At 37.4% G+C, this 22,416-nt stretch overlaps 1 protein-coding gene and 1 long non-coding RNA gene across 2 annotated transcripts in view; one reads left to right on the top strand and one right to left on the bottom strand.

Annotated features, from left to right (window-relative positions):
- LOC140614240 (uncharacterized) overlaps positions 1-16,825 on the top strand; it is a 62,479-nt gene extending 45,654 nt beyond the window's left edge. Inside the window, exons 3-5 of the long non-coding RNA XR_012015148.1 lie at positions 16,046-16,104; positions 16,251-16,325; positions 16,696-16,825. This is a non-coding gene — a long non-coding RNA (uncharacterized lncRNA). The remainder of the gene's footprint in view (positions 1-16,045; positions 16,105-16,250; positions 16,326-16,695) is intronic.
- SCN11A (sodium voltage-gated channel alpha subunit 11) overlaps positions 1-22,416 on the bottom strand; it is a 91,719-nt gene that overhangs the window by 5,891 nt on the left and 63,412 nt on the right. Inside the window, exons 20-25 of the mRNA XM_072793305.1 lie at positions 21,637-21,810; positions 16,834-16,935; positions 16,087-16,356; positions 15,364-15,417; positions 12,200-12,341; positions 5,358-5,458 (exon numbers count right to left, since the gene is read on the bottom strand). Coding sequence (XP_072649406.1) covers positions 5,358-5,458; positions 12,200-12,341; positions 15,364-15,417; positions 16,087-16,356; positions 16,834-16,935; positions 21,637-21,810 — 843 coding nt within the window. The remainder of the gene's footprint in view (positions 1-5,357; positions 5,459-12,199; positions 12,342-15,363; positions 15,418-16,086; positions 16,357-16,833; positions 16,936-21,636; positions 21,811-22,416) is intronic.

Here is a 22,416-nt window from a genome sequence, read left to right as displayed (position 1 = left end):
ATGTGTCTCCTCTAACCAACAGTTTATTCATAGTCACATTCCCAATGCTTGGCATATAAAAAATATTCTAAAAATGGTTGTTGAAATTTTAGTGAAGACCAGGTATTCAACATGAACAGCATTTCTCTGATCTATATACTCAACACCAACATTTGTTGGACTGCTGAAAATAGCCTTTGCCATCATTGCCAGTAAGGTTGTAGGACAAAGATATTCTCATGTGGGGTTAAAGAACATAAACATTGATTCACAAAGAGAGTCACTGAGGATGAAGTGTAGCTTATGACTACCATCATGCAGAATCCAAGCCAATACAAGATTACAGACTGCTTCTGGAACAGAGTGACATGAAATATGGAAATTACATGCAGGTTCTGGCTAATGGTCTGGAAAACAAACTCTATAAAGACCTGGAGCAACTGAAAAAGATTCAGGTGCCACTCCTGAGGCCTTCATGCTCAAGGTCAACATACCAAGACCACTCTGGCAGTGGCTGCATCACGGGTATGACCCAAAAGTCCACAAAAAAAGTCTATGGGCCTCATATATTAGAAAATAGTTTATACACCTTTTAAAAATCCAACATTGAGTCAGTGGTATTGATTATGAAAAATTCCCCTTCCACTTTTTAAAAACAGGGACAGGACTTATGCATCTCCAGTAAACTGGCATTTCTACCATTCTTTATAGTTCTTCTTTTCAGATTGGATTGGCAATGTAATTTGCACATTTTTCACAAAACACTGGGATACAGTTTATTAGAATTAAGAGACTAATTTAAAGTAACTAAGTTCTTCCACCTTGGCCTTCCCTTTCTTTTGCTAACATGTCTCTCCTCTCCCCAGTAAGAAAGAAGTAAAAGCTTAAATAGCATGGTTTTTTTCTAAGTAATCTTTCAACAGTAGATCACTGCTGCCTTGATGCCACCCCAGGGACCTCCAAACAAGAAGAGGTTAGTGTCTGGGGCACCTGGGTGGCTCAGTGTTTGAGCATCTGCCTTTGGCTCAGGTCATGATCCCCGGGGTCCTGGGCTCAAGTCCCGCATCAGGCTCCCTGTGGGGAACTTGCTTCTCCTTCTGACTGTGTCTCTGCCTCTCTCTCTGTGTCTCTCATGAATAAATAAATACAATCTTAAAAAAGAATTCCCCAGCTGTTTATTATGTGCTGTAACGTTTGAGAACCATTGTTCTAGACACTATTCTCTTATTTGGGCCCAAAATGAAGAAGTGGGACTACTGGTTAGAAGCCACTGGGAGACAGATCTGAACTCCACATCCCAACTAATTTTCTAATAAGCAGAACTGTCTGAAGAGGAAATGATGCCTTTAGAGATAGTGAGTTTTCAGTCGTGGAGATGTGTTGGGTAAATTTCTGACACCTCTGTTGGGGGATAAGGCAGCTTTGGGATAAGCTTTGGGGTAGAAACTGCAGCAGGGCTTGGAGTTGGGTGTGGGATCCGATGCCAAACAAACTATAAATTGTTTTACAATATATGTACATATTAGGTATTTTATATTATATTATCATGTGATCCAAATATACATCCACTAACTTATTTAGAAAACTCATAAACTCCTGAGAATCATTTTTAGAACTCTAGGTATCTGTTATGGTAATCAGGCGTAAGATGATGTTGGTTTGTGATGGTAACAGTGGAGAGAGATGTAAGCATTTAGGTTTAAGAGCTAATATGGAAGTAGATGCAGGAGTCAGAAGGTGTTTGAATGGAGGTGGCTATGGGAAAATGATAGGCTGGGGCTATCATTTCTGATTGATAGACACATTCAATCAGCCAGAGAACAGAGAATAAGGCATTTTGGAGGGAAAGGATAAGATCAGTCCTGAGTTTAAGGGGATAGTGGGGCATCTGAGGGCCCATAGCCATGCAACATTCAAGTTGGTGTCTTTCAAATTTTATCTGAGACTCATTCAAGCTTTTATCAAAGAGTCTGGAGAAGAAACTTGAAAGTCCATTGCATTTGCTGTGTGAGAAATCATCTGGGAAGTCAGAAAGGACTTGGTGAAAAGGTGCTCTCCAGGGAATCACGGTGAATGGTAAGAATAACAGCGATGATGAGGTGCCTGGGTGGCTTAGTGGTTGAGCCTCTGCCTCTGGCTCAATTCATGATCTGGGGGTCCTGGGATCAAGTCCTGCATCCGGCTCCCCACAGTGAGTCTGCTTCTCCTTCTGCCTATGTCTCTGCCTCTCTCTCTATGTCTCTCATGAAAAAATAAATAAAATCTTTAAAAAAAAAAAAAAAAGAATAACAGTGAGGCAGGGTAGGTCTAGGCCTAATGTTTAACCCTAATATTTAGACAAGAGATCAAGAATATAAGTTAATTATATCAAAAAGCATTTGATATCACTTTGGGATGATTCTACATCTCAGTATCATTTTTAAACCAGTAATAACGCCACTCTGTGTGGATGGTTCAGAAAGAATCAAAAATTATTCCAAATTCCTTTCTACTGTTGAATTAAAATGCATCACAGCTTAGATTAAAACAGCCAGATTCCCCCTCCCCTGTACAACTGCTGTTCATTTGTTCCAAAGGTCAAAAATGGTATTTAGATTTTAGAGATTAAAAAAAAGTCTGTGGGAAAAAAAAAAAAAGTCTGTGGGGAGATAAAGTTGTGAGTTAAGGGCTAACAGCTGATTTAAAAGTCTTAACTGAAACTCAGGGACATCTGGAAATATGTATTTATCTCATGCAACACCACTTTCTGGAATACAGAAGTTAAGGTAAGTGTGATATATTAACTGATATATTAACCAGCCAGAGGTACCTGGTTGTTGGAATTGCTCCTTGTGAAGCCCTGACTGGTAAGCTGTAGCTACACAGGGATGTCTACGGCATGACACCTATTCCCAAATGAACCATGTGATGAACATGCCATAAGACATAGTTAAAGCATGGAGGTGGAAGCTTGCCTTGGGTAAAGTAGACCATGCCTATCTGAAGCTCATCACTTGCAGTTTAGCATGCCCAGTGCAATGGAGAGGTCTCAAAACTGCAGCTGTGTCATTGCAACTCTCTTTGGCTATGTGCTGCCTTGCTCGATTCATATTCTTTTTGAAAGAAATGGGTAAATATGTGGGAAGCTATTGTGTCTCATGATTCTTTTAGTTAATCTCAAATCTAGGACCAACTGGTATTGACAGTGGGTACACAGCATGCACATGTAAATAAAAAATTTTTTTTGTCTTTTTTGTTGGCTCAAGTTCAAATAAGAACCTCTCCAGATATAATTGTATCATTAACCTCTCAGTAAAAAATTCTTCATTGTATAAATTCTAAACACTTTGCCTTAACATTCCCAGGTATTTTTAGTGCAATACAAATATTTAATCCTAATGGAATAGACTCTGTGTGTACCCTAAATCATAGTCTTTCATTCAACTAATAATTACTGAGGATATACTTTAAGCCAGGCTCTATTTAGTCATGGGAATAGCAGTAAACTAAACATACCTTTGATAATTTTGGGTCTCATGTTCAAATGAAAATCTCTAAATCCTCTACATGCTTTGGATATCAAACCCCTCTTCCATACCGCTTTCCTGAATTGAAAACCTTCCAACTCACATGTGAGAGCTATCAATTATTCTTAGCATATTAGCTTATAATCTGATGTGCTCAAATTCCAGCTCCTCAATTAGACTGCAAGCACAAAGCAGCCCTGGAGTACCTGAAAAAGCAAGATTCATTGAGAGCAAGGGTCAACAAACTATAACCTTTAGGCCAGATCTGGCCCACTACTGGTTTTTGTATAGCCTGTGAACTCAGGATAGGTTTTATGTTTTTTAATGTTTGGGGAAAAAAACTCAAAAGAAAAATAAAATTTTGATATGTGAAAATTAAAGAAATCCAAGTTTTAGAGTTTCTAAATCAAGTTGCACTAGAACATAGCCATGCACATTTGTTTTATACTATCTATGGCTGCTTTTTTGTTACATGGCAGAGCTGAATAGTGTGGCAGAGATCATGTGGACTGCAAAGCCTGAAATATTTATTATCTGACTCTTTATTTTGTCAACTCCCAATATAGAAATTTTATCATAAGTACTGGTGAAGTGGAAGCCAGTATGCATGACCTAGACTTCACACCAGGAATGGCTGCAAAAATATATTATAAATACATTTTTAAATGGTCAAGTTTTAGTCAAAACTATAATGAGATATCACCTCATACCTGTCAGAATGGCTAAAAGCAACAACATAAGAAACATAAGGTATTGGATGTGGAGAAAAAGGAACCCTAATGCATTGTTGGTGGGAATATAAACTGGTAGGAAACAGTATGGAGTTTCCTCAAAAACTCAAAAATAGAACTACCCTAAGATCCAGCAATCATACTACTATTCACTCAAATAATATAAAAATACTAATTCAAAGGGATTCACCCCAATATTTATAGCAGCATTTTCTATAATAGCCAAATTATAGAAACAGTCCAGGTGTCCATTAACTGATAAATTGGGTAAAGAAGATGTGGTGTATATACAATGGAATATTATTCAGCCATAAAAAAGAATGAAGTTTTGCCATTTGCAATGACATGGGCGGTGCTAGAGAGAATAATGCTAGGTGACATAAGTCAGAGAAGAACAAATACCATATGATTTCACTCAGATGTGGAATTTAAGAAACAAAACAAATGAACAAAGGGGGATAAAAGAAAGAGAGGCAAACCAAGAGACAGACTCAACTATAGAGAACTGATGGTTACCAGAGGGGAGTTGGGTGGGGGGATTAAGGAGTGCACTTGTGATGAGCACTGAGTTATGTATGGAAGTGTTGAGTCACTGTATTGTATACCTGAAACTAATATAATTCTGTATGTAACTATGTTGGAATTTAAATTTTTAAAAAGATTTAAACTACTAAGTTTACATCATTGCAATGAGTTACACTAAGCACCTATTGTGTGCTCACTAAAAATCAAATGAAAGTTGTTGCTCAAGTTCCTTTTTTTAAATATTTTATTTATTTATTTATTCATGAGAGACACAGAGAGAGAGAGAGAGAGGCAGAGACACAAGCAGAGGGAGAAACAGGCTCCATGAAGGGACCCTGACGTGGGACTCAATCCTGCGTCTCCAGGATCATGCCCTGGGCTGAAGGCAGCACTAAACCACTGAGCCACCTAGGCTGTCCTCAAGTTCTTATTATTGAATTTGAATGTCCAATTTTCCTAAGGACTTGAGCTGGACACCACTGTATCTGAGTCTTTGTTGAATTTTTAGATAATGCCTATAAACTTAAAAAAAATTAAAGGAGAACAGCACTGCAGACATCTGAGCTCAAGACCACTTAATGGATCTATGTATTTAGAATGAATCAATTGCTCTCACCAGAGGCCTTGGAATGGGCTTTTGAGGTTTTTTGGATCCTAATTTTTTCATTGCATTATAGTATTTCTTCTGTTCTTCAGTCATAAAAATGTCTTCACCACCTAAGTATACAGAGAAAATGAGAGCTAATTATCTTTAACAGTTTTTTTAGAAACAAGTTCTGAGTTTTCAGAAGTAGTTTCAAAGTTATATTACATTCTATCACAATCCCTAAAATTCCAATGGGAAATAAAAGAGGCTGGACTCTGCGGGAGGGCTGAAACAACATTTAAATTAAGGAATAGGAAAAAATGTTACTTTTATCAGGTGTATCTTTATAGAATATGAACAAAATTACATACTTTTTCCAAACATGCACCAAATCTTTACAAAAATTGAGTATATTTCAGGTTGCTTACCTCAAATCACAATGCAAGCAAAATAGATACTAGTAACAAAAATTTAAACAAACAAAATCTCATCAAGTGGCAATTAAAATTCTCCTAAATAAATGAATAAGTGCATAATCACTAATAAAATCTCATAAAATTTTCCAGACCCATTCTCAGGAAAACAAAACAAAACTAGAGAGCTTTAAATGTTTTCACCATTGAGCAAGAATGAATAGAAGTATGAACCAGAATTTTCATTTCTGGAAATTAAAATATCAAGAAATGCTGAGTAAATTAGAACAGAATTCTTTTAAAATGTATAGGTAACTTGCAAAAGTAAGGAACATTTCTGGGGTCTGAAAATCAATAGTGATCAAAAAGAGTAGTAAACTAGCCTGAAGCCACTGTTGGCCTAAGAGCATACTTCAATCTCTGTAAAAATTAGAATCTTGGGCTTTAATAACTACAAGAGAGTAATGGGAAAAAGACTGTGGGCTTATGCCAAGGTCCCTGCATGAATCTGAGACTTGTCAAGTGCTGCCGATAAAAGGGTGAAGAAGCAAACAGAATCTGTCAGTAGGCAATGCAAGACAAGTAGGAAATTATCTTAGTCTGGACTACAGGTAAAAACCCAGTCTTCCCTGACAGTTTGTGAATCCAGGCCTGCCTTGATACAGTGTGGGATTTGAATTTGCACCACTATCAGTAGGGTCCAAAAATATACAGTCCTATGACAGTCTTTTTGACAATGATGCTGGGGAAACTGGATACCCACATGCAAAAGAATAAAGTTAAGTCCTTACTTAACACCATACACAAAAATAGCTCGAAATAAATTAAAGACATAAATTTAAGATCTAAAACAACAAAATCCTTAGAAGAAAACATAGGGCAAAAGCTTTACAACACTATATCTGGCAATGATTTCTTGCATATGACACCAAAGGCACAGATAACAACAACAACAACAAAAAAAAAAAACAGACAAACTGGACTTCATGAAAATATTAAAATGGGTCTCACATAAATGTGAGGGTCTTTAATCCATTTTGAGTTTATTTTCACATGTGTTGTTAGAAAGTAGTTCAGTTTCATTCTTTTACATGTAGTTTTCCAGTTTTCCTAGCACCATTTATTGAAGAGACCCATTGTAGATTCTTGCTTCATCAATGTTTTATGGTTTTCAGAGTATAGGTCTTTTGCCACTTTGGTTAAATTTATCCCTAGGTATTTTCTTCTTTTAAGTGCAATTGTAAAAGGAGCTAATTTTTTAGTTTCTCTTTCTGCTATTTCATTATTAGTGTATAGGAATGCTACCAATTTCTGGGTATTAATTTTGTTTCCTGTACCTTTGCTCATTTATTACTTCTAGTAGTTTTTTGGTGGAGTCTTTAGGATTTTATATGTGTAGTATCATGTCATATGCAATTGGTGACAGTGTAACTTCTTCAACAATATGGGTGATTCATTTCTCTTCTTGTCTGATTGCTGTGGTTAGGACCTGCAGTACTGTGTTGAATAAAAGTGTAGAGTGGATATCCTTGACTTGTTTTTGATCTTAGAGGAAAAGCTCTCAATTTTTTCCCACTGAATATAATGTTAGCTTTGACTTTTTCAAACATGGCCTTATTATGTTGAGGTATGTTCCCTCTAAACCCACTTTGTTAATAGTTTTATCGTGAATGAGTGCTGAATTTTGTCAACATTTTTCCAGATATGTCTCCTGAGGCAAGGGAAATAAAAGTAAAAAAAAAAAAAAAAAGGTATCAGGACTACGTCAAAATAAAAGGCTTATGCATAGAGAAGGAAATGATCAACAAAACAAAAAAGGCAACCTACTAAATGGGAGAAGATATATGCAAATGATATATCCAATAAGGGATAAATATCCAAAATATATAAAGAACTTATACAACTCAACAATCCAGTTAAAAAATGAGAAGAGTACCTGAATAAACATTTTTCCAAAGTAGACATACAGATGAGCAATAGACACATGAAAAAGTGCTCAACATCATTAAACATCAGGGAACTGCAAATCAAAACTGAAATGAGATATCACCTCACACCTGTCAGAATGGCTAAAATCAAAAACACAAGAGAGAACAAAAGAAACCCTCATGTACTGTTGAGAATGCAAAATGATTCAGTCACTGTGGAAAACAGTATGGAGGTTCCTCAAAAAATGAAAAATAGAAATCATATGATCCAATAATTCTACTACTTGGTACATATCCAAATAAAATGAAAACACTAATTTGAAAAAATATATGCACCCCTATGTTTATTGTTAGCATTATTTATCATAGCCAAGACATGAAAGAAACCTAAGGGTCCATTGATGGATGAATGAATAAAGAAGATATGGTACACACAGAGGAACATTATGCAACCATAAAAAAGACTGAATTTGTGACATGGATGGACCTAGATGGTATTATGCTAAGAGAAATAAGAAAAAAAATACCATATGATTTCACTCATATGTGGAATCTAAAAAACAAATGAATAAACAAACAAAAAGCAGGGATCCCTGGGTGGCGCAGCGGTTTGGCGCCTGCCTTTGGCCCAGGGCGCGATCCTGGAGACCCGGGATCGAATCCCACATCAGGCTCCCGGTGCATGAAGCCTGCTTCTCCCTCTGCCTGTGTCTCTGCCTCTCTCTCTCTCTCTGTGTGACTATCATAAATAAATTTAAAAAAAAAAAAAAAAAAAAAAAAAAAAAAAAAGCAGAACCAGATCTTTAAATACAGAGAACAACAGATGATTGCCAGAGAGGAGGGAGGTGGGGGATGTTAAATGGTTGCCGGGGAGTGGGAGGTACAGTCTTCCAGTTATGGAATGAACAAGTCAAGGGAACAAAAGGCACAGTATAAGGAATATAGTCAGTGATATTATAATAATGTTGTATAGTGACAGATGGTAGCTACACTTGTGCTGAGCATAGCATAACACATAAACTTGCCAAATCACTATGTGTATATCTGAAAGTAACGTAATATGTGTCAGTTATACTCAAATTAAATAAATAAGTAAATAAACAATCTGATTGGCAAAGGACTTCAGTAGACATCTCTCTAAAGAAGATATGCAAATAGCCAACAAGCACATGAAAAAACACTCAGCATCAATAGTCATTAGGGAAATACCAATAAAAACCACAGTGATATACCACCATACTCATTAGGATGGCTACTATCAAAAAAAGAGAATGCAAACATTGGTCAACATGAAGAGAAATTAGAATTACACTGTTGGTAGAACGTAAAATGGCAACTTCTGTGGAAAAGAGTACAGTGATTCCTCAAAAAAATTAAAATATATTATTACCATATGATCCAGCAATTCCACCTCTGGATATCAGGGTTTCAAAGAGATATTTGCATACTTATGTTCATAGCAGCTTTTCATAATAGCTAAAATGTGGAATCAACCCAAATGTCCATCAACAGATAAATGTATGAGCAAAGTGTGGTATATTACATATAATGGAATATTATTCAGCCTTAAAAAGGAAGGAAATTCTGAAATATGCTACAACATGGATGAGCCTTGAGGACATTATGCTAAGTGATATAACTCAATCACAAAAGACAAATACTGTACGATTCCACTTATATGAGGTACTTAGAACAGTCAAATTTATAGCAAAAGAAATAGAATGGTGGCTGCTGAGGGCCAGGGAAAGGGGAATGGGAAATTATTGCCTAATAGGTGTAGAGTTTCAGTTTTACAAGATGAAAAGAGTTATGAGGATGGATGTTGGTAATGGTTACACAACATTATGGATGTATTTAATATCACGGAACTGTACACGAAAAATGGCTAAGGTGGTATATTTTATGTTATGTATATTGTACCACAGTAAAAAAAATTGTGAAAAAAAAAAAGCAGCCCTAGAAGTTAAGATTGCTTCAGGATGCCTGGCAGATAGAAGTGTCTTCAGTAATTATACTCATCATGATAGTTTGTATTAATAGTATTATTCTGAGACTGTCCTATGTGTGTGTTGGGGGATAAAACAAAAATGATTAATTACAGAAAATTTTTATACTATTATTTCCTATGCCCGCGAGAATCAGTTTTCTCAATGTGGAAGAGAAGAGATACAGATTATTATTAGAGAAGAAGTTAAGTGAAAACCTTGTAGTTCTGAACTTGAATGACCAGTATTCATATTTCCACATACATTTCCTTGAAGTCCTAAATTTGACATAGCTCTGTCCACTGAAAAAGCCTTGAAGCAATGACAATGAGCATTCTGGGTTGTGATCCTGAAATACCACCTCCCCACCCCATCCTCAGAAAAACAAAACTCCTTAGAGAAATGGCTGATTCTTGATCTGGCATAAGAGTGGTATCACTTAGCCCTGGAATATCTTGTCACTTCAGAGAACAAGGAATCTGTCAAATGGGAGGACCTGATTTTAACCCTGACTTAAAAAGAATATCAGTCGATCAAAGAATGAATAAATATTTTAAGAAAATGAAAGACTCAAGGAAATTTGAACATTGACTGGGATTTGACATATTTAGAGAATTCATGTTAAACTTTTTAGATGTGATAATGGAATTGTGATTATCTTTAAAAAGAGATATGTTTTGAAATATCTGTGAGTAAAACAATGTTAGATTATTTGCCCTATTAAAAAATCTGGTGGCATGATTGGATAAGGGTGTAGATGCCATAAAGATGTTCTTAATTCAATAAACGTGATGGGTGACTGGTCTTTTAGGTTCATTTTAGTATACTCTTATGCATGGTGGAAATTTTCTGCAATAAAAAGTAAAGCAAAACAAAACAAAATGCCATGGCCTGATCAAAACAGTGATTTCAAATATAAGCTTGCATCTAAAATCAAAGGCCTGACATCCAAATTGCAGAGATTGATTGCAATCAAGCTGCATATTACAGAGGTGGCTCTACAAAGTGCACTTCCAAATAATAGCAGCAATGTAGTTACAGAAGGACAATGAGTGAGTCTCCCAGCAGACAGTTAAGAAGGCTGATCGGCACCAGGATACATTTTGGATAGACTGCAAGAGTTCAAAAAAGATTTAAAAGAGCCATAAAGACAATTAGGAAAACCAAAGGTGAATATTTAGTTACCCCATTTTAGAATTTTGGGATTCAGTTCCTACATGAAAGAGAAGACGTCAAAAAGGACAAGATTAGGAATCTGACGCAATAAAACCACTAAAGGTCTATAAATAAAAAAATGTCATTATAGACATATAAGAAGCAAGTCACAAATTAGACTTAATACATAAAAACATAAGAAAAAGATGACAATTTCAATTTTAAAAAAGAGACAAAGGGAGAAATACAGCCATCGATCTGTGAAAAAGTATAACCTCACAAATGATCAAATAAATGAATATAAAACAATGTGATGACACTTTACCTCAAGCTAGAAAAAATAATAAAAATTATAAAAATAAGAATGGTGAGAACATAGTGTATAGGCATAGTTATATCTTGCAAAAGGAGAGTACCTAGTACAGCATTTCTGAAAGGTTACTGTAATGCTTTAAATTCTAGAAATGTATCCTGAGGAAATAATCACAGATATAGAGAGAATTTTAAGAATGTTCATGATTGTTTTAGAAGAGCAAGAAATTTAAAAATGATCTAAATGTTCAAAAAAGAAGGGAATGATTAAGACAAATTATTATCTATCCATCATATAGGAAGCAATTTAGTCCTGAAAATTCTTATAACAAAGATGATTTTATCACATGGGCTCATAACTAATGGGGAGGAGGGGAAACAAAATCATCATCAGGTAATCTCAACCATGTACAAGGATACATACATATTTAGTGAGAAAGTAGCTAGAAGAGATTATGTCAAAATGATGAGTTTTAATCTAAAATTGTTATAATTTGGTGGTCACCTTATGGGTGATTAAAATTTTTTTAAATCTTTCTTCATTTTCCACATTTACTATGGATCCCTTATGAATTATAGAATCAGAAAAAAATAAACATCTGTTTATTACAATGCATGAAGAAAAAAATCTCCCCCCAAAAGCCTGCCTTCTCCTCAAACATCTTTCCAAGTTCAATAAATCTGCTGAGACTGGTGAGCTATAAGCCAGGACACAAATTTTTTGGGAAAGGAGAGTTTTTCTTTTTATCCTGAATAACAAGGTACCCTTGAAAGGTTACTAAAATTTGACTATAGTGTCATAAATACTAATCCTGGTACTTGTTTTTCTGTTAAGGTTTAACAATGCCTTCTGTTTGAGGGTAGAATGGAAAGTAAAAATGATGATTTAATAAAACCCAGATATCCTCAGTCTCTTTTCAGCCAAATCTTCAAGAATCTTCCCCAGGTGGCCTTGTTCCCATGCAGATGATAAAGGTTTGAACCCTTGCACAGTAATTCAGATCAGAACTGTGTTCCATTAAAGCCCTTTGGAAAAGAAAGTTGAAAATACCAAACCAGGACAACCCCCACCCCCATACTTATCTTTTTCTGCTGTTGGTTGAAGTTGTCAATTATAACACCAATAAAGAGATTCAGAGTAAAGAATGAACCAAAGATGATAAAAGCCACGAAGAAAAGGTAGTTGTATGGGCTTTCCTCAAACCCTGGCTGTTGTTCTTTCTGTTAGGGATTTTAAAACAAGGAAAGAAAACAATTACTGGAGAAAATTATAAGCCCTCTTAATAATTTATCTAGAAGACCAAAGTATTTCTCAGCAGTAGTGTTAACTACTCAGGCTCATGAAAACAGCCCTGGCCCCTGCAGGGAGACCCTCTTTCAGTTTCCCCTAGAGGAGCTTACTGTTACCATGCAATGGGGAGGACATGTAACAAGAGGGGTAGGCCTTTTCTTCTAAGCAATGGAGAATCATGAAAGAGTTGTAAGAGAGGAGAATGGCATAATCACAGGTGTCCTTTGAGACGGTTTCTAGGATGTCTATATGGACATAACTTGAGGGAGCCAGACTGGAGATGAGGCCTCTGGAGATGGGTCACAGTCTCTTCAGGCACAAGTGACTGACTACCAGCTCTTGATGAATGACAACATCCTTCATACACTGTTGTATTTAGTCTGTGCTTGTGTCCCATCACTCTTGAATTCCTAGAGCCTAGCATACTTTGTGACATGTAGATTCTCAATATATATTAAATGAATGTTTGGATGGATGGATGGGCAGATGGATGGATGGACAGATGGATGGATGGGTGGATGGATGGATGGATGGATGGATGGAAGGAAGGATGGATAGATGAGTAAATGAATGAATAATCAAGCTATAGAACAGACACAAAAATGGACTTTAACCAAGTTCCCCCAACTCAAAGTATGGCCAAAAGCATCCAAAATCCCTTTTATCCAAGTTCTTCACACTGTTATTGGCTTTATGCCGTTTGGGCATAGCTGGCAGGAGAATTTTTCTTTTCTTTCTCCAGATCACATTCAAAGATATAGCTATGAGTGTTGCTAGCTCTGTCACCTGTTGAATGTTTTTATATTTGTTTTTCAAAACCTACCGTATAGACTAATGTAATAAAGGTAATATTTGAAAATATTTTTGTCTTTGCCTTGAAGAGTACATGACCTTAGTCCCAGTTGGTTTTATGTGCTAAGGGTAGGCATTAGTACAGAAACGATACAATGGAAAGAAAGAATCACTATCAGCATCTGACATTTCAAATAAGACTATGTAGGCTAACAGTCCTACAAAGGGAGGTTCAGATAGGAAGAGGAAAGGACAAAAGCTCACCCTTCTTGTACCTAGGGAATTGTCAGAAAAATAGAATATCAGAGCCGTGAGATGTGTGTCCTGATTCTCTCTCTTTGGGTTTATAGAAGGGACTTGGGATTCAAGTCCCAATTTTACAGGGATTCAGTAAACTGAAGGGAACATGGGAGTACAAAAGAGGGTATTCTAGCTCGAATTCTTCACAGGCAGGATTACTCCACAGGCAGGATTACTTAAGAGGCTAGATGGAGTAGCATAATTGGACAGAGAGTCTCAAATTTTTCAGTTTTCATGAGGCTTGGACATGGAGTTGATAGCCTAGGCCTGCCATGATGGGCTTTTGGCAAGAGTTAGGAGTAGACTGCTGGGTCAGGGGACCATGTAGAGGACATCACAGAGTCAGTGTTTGAGGCCAGGATGAACTAAGGGCGGAGAAAGGCCCATGGTTTTACCAATATTTGAGACCAGCAAGATTCTCTGTGACTACACAGACAAGGGCATCATTATGCTAGAAGCCAGTACATACACACCAACTATAATGTCCAGGACCAGCATCAAGATGGGCATCCCTCCACATACCTCCACCAACCTGTCATTCACTCAGGGAACATGTAAGCCACATATCTCTTCATGCATACATCTGCATAAAATTTCCTCCCCATCTCCTATCTCCACCTCAAGGCACATGGATGCCTAAGGTAAACTAGGGTGAAGGTCATATATTCAGAAGACAAAAAAAAAGCACATTAATATTTTAAAATACTGTCTTTGTTATAAATTGCCTCTACTACTACTACTATAACACTTCTTGGTGTGCATGGGTGGCTTGGTCAATTAAACATCCAACTCTTGACCTCAGCTCAGGTCTCAATCTGAGTTCAAGCCCAATGCTGGGCTCCACGCTGAGCATGGAAACTACATTTTAAAAAAAGGCGGGGGGGGACAACCTGGGTAGCTCAGCAGTTGAGCGTCTGCCTTCCGCTCTGGTTGTGGTCTTGGGGTCCCGAGATCGTGTCCTACATCGGGTTCCCCGCACAGAGCCTGCTTCTCCCTCTGTCTATGTCTCTGCCTCTCTCTCTCTCTCTCTCTGTCTCTGTCACTCATGAATAAATAAATAAAATCTTTTAAAAATATATATATTTTAAAACTCCACTTCTTATACCACTTCCGCTGCCACTACTAGCTCACATACCTACTATGGGCCAGGCATCAACTCTGCAGACTCTCAGACAGAGCAACAACATGTGTGTGCTGATAATAATAATAATAATAATAATAATAATAATAAACAATGCTGATTCTATTCTTGGTTCAGCCATTTGCTTACTCCATGGTTTTGGGCAACACTCTTCCTTTCCAGTTCTCAATTTTCCAGACTGGGAAATAGAAATAGACTAGATGGCTGAGTACTCCTCCAACTCTCAGAATCCATGATAACATTTTACTTAACTAGAATTTTACAGTTGGCAATCACTAGAAACCCATTTAGTCTCTGAGCCTAGAGAGGTCTCTCTTATAGAGACCCTAGTCCAGGTATAAGGTTTTCCCAGAGTTCAGGGCTGTACCCTTTGAAATTTGGTTTTTGCCTGGATACCCATTTGGAAAAGAAGTGAGAGAGGAAAATAAAAGGCATTCCACAATTCTATTGCTTCTGGCTCCATCTCCTGCAGAAGAGGTTTCTCCCTGGTCACTATGGAGAAACAGGACTGGATTTTGGAGCAAAATAGGATGTAATACTAATGAAAGGGTGAATAAGAACATCTGTTATCCCTATTTTATAGTCATTGTCCCAAGGAAAACAAGGCAAAGAATGCTGGCTGGTGAAACTATGATGTGGGATGTTCTAGACTATCTGTGCAGTCATGATATCCCTAATTTGACCATAGCATTCTAGAACATGGCTCAACAAAAGCTCACCCCTCTGGAATCGACAGCTGCATACATAATATCCATCCAGCCCTTAAATGTTGCCTGTAACAAAAGTAGAGAAACATGAACACAATTATAGACTTGCTATCAACAGACAAGTGCAATACAACAGCAAGCAAGGCTCACTGGGCAGATATATATAAGATAGGACTGAATGTCCAGAACAGAATATCTAGATAAAAGAACACTAGAAGGGAATTCAAAAATGGGTGTCTTGGGTTTTTTCTTCTTTGTACAAGATAAAATTTTTAAAGGATATTTCTACATTAAAATTTCTAGAGAAGTTGTGTAATAACTGCTGGGAAGAGCCTGTTGAGACTTTCCTGATGCCATATGTTTGCACCATATGCCTAAGACCTGGCAACTTTGTTTTGACCAGGGAACTGACTTCCATCAGAGAACTGCTGCTAATGGTGTGGCTTAGCATCTGAGGCTCTAGTCCTCTTTGGATGGAGCTCTGGAGAGTAAGGCACCATACAGGACAGAGTGATATGTACAGGGGCATTGCTTGGGGGTTGAGGATCAGTAGACAGTAAAGTTGGAGATGCTTAATGGGGAACAATTCCAGAGGGCATTGGCTTCCACATGAGGAATTGGGATTTGATTCTACTATCTCAGTGGAGTCACTGTGTTTTTATTAAACTGAGAAATGATTTATGCTTCTTTAAAGGTTTCTCTCCTCAGAGTGAAAAACATACCAACAGCACTTACCACTTGCAGCAGGGCAAGGTAAGCCATTCCCACATTGTCAAAGTTGACTGGAAGGTTGACCCAAGATAAATTTCCACCTTCACATTGACTTTGATTCGCAATAGTGCTGTAATTTATAACTGAGTTTATATCTGTTCTATTAATGCATCTTCCAAATTTTCCAGAAAAGAAGTTTACTCCCAGGATACAAAATATCAGCCAGAAAATGAGGCAGACAAGCAAAACATTCAGAATGGCAGGTATGGCACCTATGAGAGCATTGACTACCACCTTAAAAAAATAAAACAGAAGAAAAATATAACAGATGCATGGGATTCACCAAGCTCTGGATCTCAGGATAGGCTTGATGTGTGAGACTGGACCTCTTAGAGCTCTGTCTTTACTTTCTACCTCCAACCCCCCAACCATGCATCCTATGACAAGCCCTGCTCTCAGCTTCACATACATAATGGATCCTTTCTATTGTCACTAAGGATCACTTGAGAAGTGTCCTCTGATGACAGTGTTACAGACTTATGGGACACCTGCCCTAGTATGGAAGGGAAGCCAGAGCTCGTCTTGGCTACCACAGAATGGATGCTATATCTTAAATTTTTCTCCATCTCTCAGATTCTAAGCAGTGGACTAGATGAGAAGGAGCCCAGGAAGAGACTGGCAATTTAAAGGAAGCCCAGCCAAAGAAGAGCACTTGGCTTTTCCACCTCTCCCTGACAGCTGACCTTCCTCCCATCTGCCTGAAGAATGTACCTTCATTCCTTGGAACTGGGACAATGCTCGCAAGGGCCTCAGTGCTCGTAGGGTCCGAAAGGACTTCAAGCTCTTTAAGTCAATGAGACTGGTCACAGAGACCTGGTGGGAAGAGAAGCCACAGATAGTGTACCTGACTTGGTTTCCAGAGAAGCCAGTCGGGGGCTGGTAGCCCTCATTCTGAGAGGCAGACACAGGGTGACTTCAGTGGATTATTCAGAAACAGAAAGAAACCAGCCCCTGCTGGAAGTGGGAGGGCCAATGAAGAAGCTATTTTTCTCCGAGATTGCCAAAGCTACAGCCCATAAAGGTGAGGACAATGCATTTACATTATCTGTTTAATGAAAGACAAAGAAAAGCTGAGAAATTGTTGTAAGTTAAAGGAAACCAAAGGGTATGACAATGATATGTCACTTGGGGTTCTGAACTGAATCCTGTATTAAGGGGGGGTGAGGGAAGACCAGGGTGGATGGATAGAAAGAATTAATCATAAAGGACCTTGTTGAAACAATTGACAAAATCTGAAAATGGATATTTTTACTATTCAGCCATGTTAAATTTCCTAACTTTGACCATTGTGCTGTGACTGTGTGAGACAATATCTTTTTTCTTAGAAAATACACACTAGAATGTTTAGGGATAAAGGGATGTAGTGCCTGCAACCTAAGCAGTTTTCTCCAATGAAAAGCGGAGAGAAAATGACAAAGCAGATGGGGTGAAATGTTATTAATTGGTGAATCTGTGGAAAGAGTATAGGGGGTTCTTTACACTATTTCTTGCAACTTTTCTGTGAGTTTTTAATGATATAATAAGTTACAACGAAATAATAAATTGTTTGCTAATATTTCCCTTCCCTCATATGACTCCTTTTTGGGGGAATACTCTGAATTGAAACTCAACAAATACAGTGAGTTTGAGTTGAAGACCACTATTTGCAGATTCCAGTCATTCGTACTGATCATGCAGAGCCTTCAGAGATTCAACTTGGAAGAGGGGCAGCTCAGCAGGATAGGAAGTGAATTATATGACTGACTATGCTGGTATCAGAGTCCACTATTGTCTAGCATCATTCCCCTACCAATTCATTGTAGTAGTAAAATACTACCAAATTGAGAGAGATTAAGTGAGTCAATATGGCAGGATAACAAAATTTTAAAATAAAAAAAAAATCACCATCAATTCAAAATGCTTTTAATTATAAAGGTCTCCTAAAATAGGCTTTCTGTTTGTTCTCTTGTTTGTAATCACATTGTCTGTTGGGAGAGTTAGATCTGCAGCTTTTCCACAAATACTCCCACCTTGTTCCTAGCCAGAGGGAAAAGGATGGAGCAATTTAGCAGTTCCTCTGGCTTTACCAAATAACTGTTATCCTGGGTGGGGAAGAAGCATCCCTAGAAGGACACTATACACCTTTTCACCTGGAACCTTATCCCCAATCTGTGTTCCACCAAACTGGGAAGCATTGATGAGGCTTGCAGACATAAAAATAGCCACATTCTTACCCACGCTACATACAGTATTCTAAAGGTGGGAAGTTTTCTGCTGGTTTTATTTTTTTTTTCTAACTTGCATTTATTACTCTCTACTCTTTTGACATTCACCATTCTGATATACACATTCTTGTGGCTAGTTCCTTTTAACTGTTATAAAATATTACAGCATAGAAATATTCATATTTTATGGATCCATTCCCCCTTGGTGAATATCTGGGTTATTTCCATTTCTTTGCTGTCCGACAAACTGGACAGATGTATGCATTTTTCCTGCATACATACACAAAAGTTTTCCAAAAATGTATAATTAGAAGTGGTATTTCTGGATAACAAATTGGGTTCACTTTTAATTTTACTTAATAATGCAAGATTTTCCCTAAAATAACTGTACCTATTAAGTTGTTAGCAGTGATTAGGAATTCCATTTTCTAAAAAAAAAAAAAAAAAAAAAGGAATTCCATTTTCTTACATCTTTCTCAATATTGGAGATTACTCAACTTAAAAATTTTTGACATTCTGATGAATAACACAAAGTCTCTCATTTTAATATGCACTTCTATGCTAACTGGTAATAAGGCTAGTGTATATTTCTTCATATATTTATTAGTAACTTAGCATTCCTTATGTGAATTACCTGTTTACATCCTTCTCCCATTCTTACACTGAGTTGTCTTTTTCTTATAGATCTGTAGAGAGTTTTTATGTACTATAGAAAATAATTTTCTGTTATGCATATGGCAAATACTGTCTCCAGGCTCTAGCCTGTCTTTGTAATTACAATTCTGTGAAATAAAACACCAAAAGTTTTACATTTTGATATAGGTGAATTTAGGTATATTTTTTGTGGCTGCGTTTATATTTTTCTACTTCAAAATAATAAAGATCATTTTATATAATGTTGATTAACAAGCAACATAAAAGGACTATTCATGGGGTGCTGGGTGACTCAGTTGGTTGATCATCTGACTCTTGACTTTGGCTCAGGTCATGATCTCAGGGTTGTGAGATCAAGACCCATGACGGGTTCTGCACTAAGTGTAGAGTATACTTAGGATTTTCTCTCTCTCTCCCTCTCCTTCTGCCCCACCTCCTGTCCCCACTCACACTCTCTCTAAAATTTTTTTAAATGTTTTAAAGTATTATTCACATATATTCTCTTATTTAATCTGCACAATAATGTTCTGATTTAAGTATTATTATAGATCACGTACCATGTAATAGAAAAGGAAAGCTGAAGCTCAGAGGATTAGCAACTTGTTTCAGGTGGAATTGGGATTTACACCTTGGTCTATATGATACTAATGCTAACAGTAATACTGAACCATACTTATCAAGTGCTTTCTCTGGGATTTATAAAGATAAATAATTATAAGATTATTTCTTTTCTTATTCTACTCATTTTTATTCCATTCATTTTGTTATCAAAATTATACTTGTCTCATCAAATAAAGCTTGTAAGCTTCCTTTTTAAGAATTTTTGTAACAATTCGAATAAGGTTGGGGTTAACTGATTATTTCAGGCTGCTATAACAGAATATCATAGCCTGGGTTGCCTATAAACAACAGAAATTCATTTCTCACAGTCTAGAGGCTGTGTAGTCCAAGATCAAGGTGCTAGCAGAATCAATGTCTGATGAGAGATCACATCCTGGCTCATAGCCAGTTTTCTTCTCCTTATGTCTTCACATGGCAGAAGGGGTGAGGAAGCTCTGTGGGGTCTCTTTTATAACAGTGCTAGTCCCATTCGCGAGGGCTCTGCCTTCATAACCTAATCACCTCCCAAAGGTACCACCTCAAAATATGAACACTTTGGGGGTTAGGTTTCAACATATGAATTTTAGGGGATGCAAACATTCAGTATATAGCACTACTCCTTGAAGGTTTTGTAAAACTTGCCTGTAAAACCATCTGGACCTGGTGCCCTTTTTTGACAGTATGGTGTTGAACTACTGTTTTGATATTTTAAATGGCTATTGTTAGATTTATGTCTTCCATGTGTCTCTCTTCTAATTTGGGCAATTTGTAGCCAACACTCTAATTTTTTATTAAGGTGGACTTGTCAAAAGAAGGAAGTACTTTACCTAAGGATACACAGAAAGATAGCAGACAAGTTAACTTTAGAATCAGTTTTCTGAGTTTAGGTCAGTGGACCACAGGTCCCTAGAATGGAGATACCTATCATCTGTCCACTGTGTTATGGGTTCTTCACTATACTATAAGATAACAGGTGCAAAGTGATTTCCACCCTGGAAAATGATAGAGTTGACAGACATGTGGATATTTTTATTCTTTTTTATTATTCCTGTTGGAGCTCCCATGGCACTGATACCTTTCTAAAATGCCTGAACCACGTGCCTCCTCGTGTCCACCAACAACATCAACATTATGGTTCTCCAGTCAGTATATTGACCACATGGCTTATGCTTATGCATTTGTCATGTCTACTTCTTTAAATAGCAGGGACAAAGTCTAACTAATTAGCACTTGGTACAAAGGATATAGATGTTAAAATCCAGGGCTTCACAGTGAGGCTTACTGAGTTTGGGTTTCATGTCCACCACTTCTAGCTAGTCAATCTTTACATGTTTCTTAACCTCTCTGTGACTTAGTTTCTCCCTGTATATATGAGAAAAAATAATAGTACCTATCATATGGAGTGGTTGTGATAACTAAAAGAAAGAATGCTTATGAAGCCTATGGCAAAATTCCTGGCACAGAGAGAGCACTCAATAAACGTGATGTACTCTTATTAGCCTTAGCATCACACAGGCCAAGGTGTGAATCTCAGCTTTATTTGAAACAAGTTGCTGACCATCTGAGCTCCAAGTTTCCTTATTTGTAATGTGGTATGTGACGTGTAACTCTGCTTAACTCAGAACACTGTTGTGTGGATTAAATGAAAGTATGTATGTGAATATTCCTCTTATGTTGCTTGACAATCAAGATGGAGACCAGCCTAGTCCATTGGCTGCTGACCTGCTTTGAGAAATCTCAAGAGAAAATAGAAAGTTGGAAGGAGAAGAGTGGGATGCTCAAAGTTATTCTAGGTATACATCAGATATAAGTGGTGGATGAATGCAATATGGAAAGCATTAGGGTAGTGAGAATATGACGTGCAGTGTGAGGAATGAGGTGCAGAACAAGCAGGGATACTGATGGATAAATGACAACTACTTACAAGTACTGTGAAGAAAAAAAATTTTGGAGAGGTACTCAAACAAGGCACACAGGAAAAGCAGCTCCCTTATGATATTTTCCCCTCCCCTACCTCAACCCCTGCCTGCATGGAACACAGAGATGGTAAACTTACAATCACAATGATGAAATCGAGCCAGCACCAGACACTGGTGAAATACTTCCCAAATCCAAAGGCCACCCATTTTAGACCCATCTCCAGGATAAAAATGTATGTGAAAATATGGTCAGTACAATTAAGTAAATCTCGGATATTAGGTCGTTCCTCAAGGTAAATATCTTCAAATACCTGAAATGATAAAGCATAGCCATAGGCCAGGTTGAACATTTGCTTAGAATTACTTGCTGCCTTACTTTTCAGTTTTTCTTCCTTATTTGAATAGACTAACATCTCTTTTGGTGATAAGGTTTTGCTCAAAAGGTATTAAGAATGAAATTTCCCAGTGGAATCAATTCCTTGAGTAAGTAAAACTGGAAGAAAGAATATTCTATTTCTAGACTTCTATTGCCACAATAGCTCCCCAGGCTCTCATCATTGACCTCTAAAATACGAAGATATCTTCCTACTAACAGATCACACAATTTTCTTGTCTTCCTGATCCTTTCCACTCTTGCCAACAATATCTTGCCAACTTTTCCAGAACCACCTAGTGGCACATTCCATCTCTTTTATCCTCCTAGTTACCTTATTGGCTCTATTCAGTGGCTCTCCATTGCTCATCACACCTTAATGCTAAACACCTTAGTCCACACTCTAGATTCTGCCAACCCTGAGGCCAATGATCTACAACAAACAGCCTTACCACAGTGCTCCCGATGTATGTGCCCATTTTTGGTGTACCAGGACATGCAAAAGTTGAGGAAGCTGTGGGCTAGAGCTTCCAGTGTAGATTAC

The sequence above is a fragment of the Canis lupus genome, chromosome 22 (genome assembly GCF_048164855.1).
Source record: "Canis lupus baileyi chromosome 22, mCanLup2.hap1, whole genome shotgun sequence".
In the NCBI taxonomy this organism is placed as follows: Eukaryota; Metazoa; Chordata; class Mammalia; order Carnivora; family Canidae; genus Canis; species Canis lupus.
Note: the sequence above shows the minus strand (reverse complement) of the source record. Positions and strands in the feature narration are given on the sequence as shown.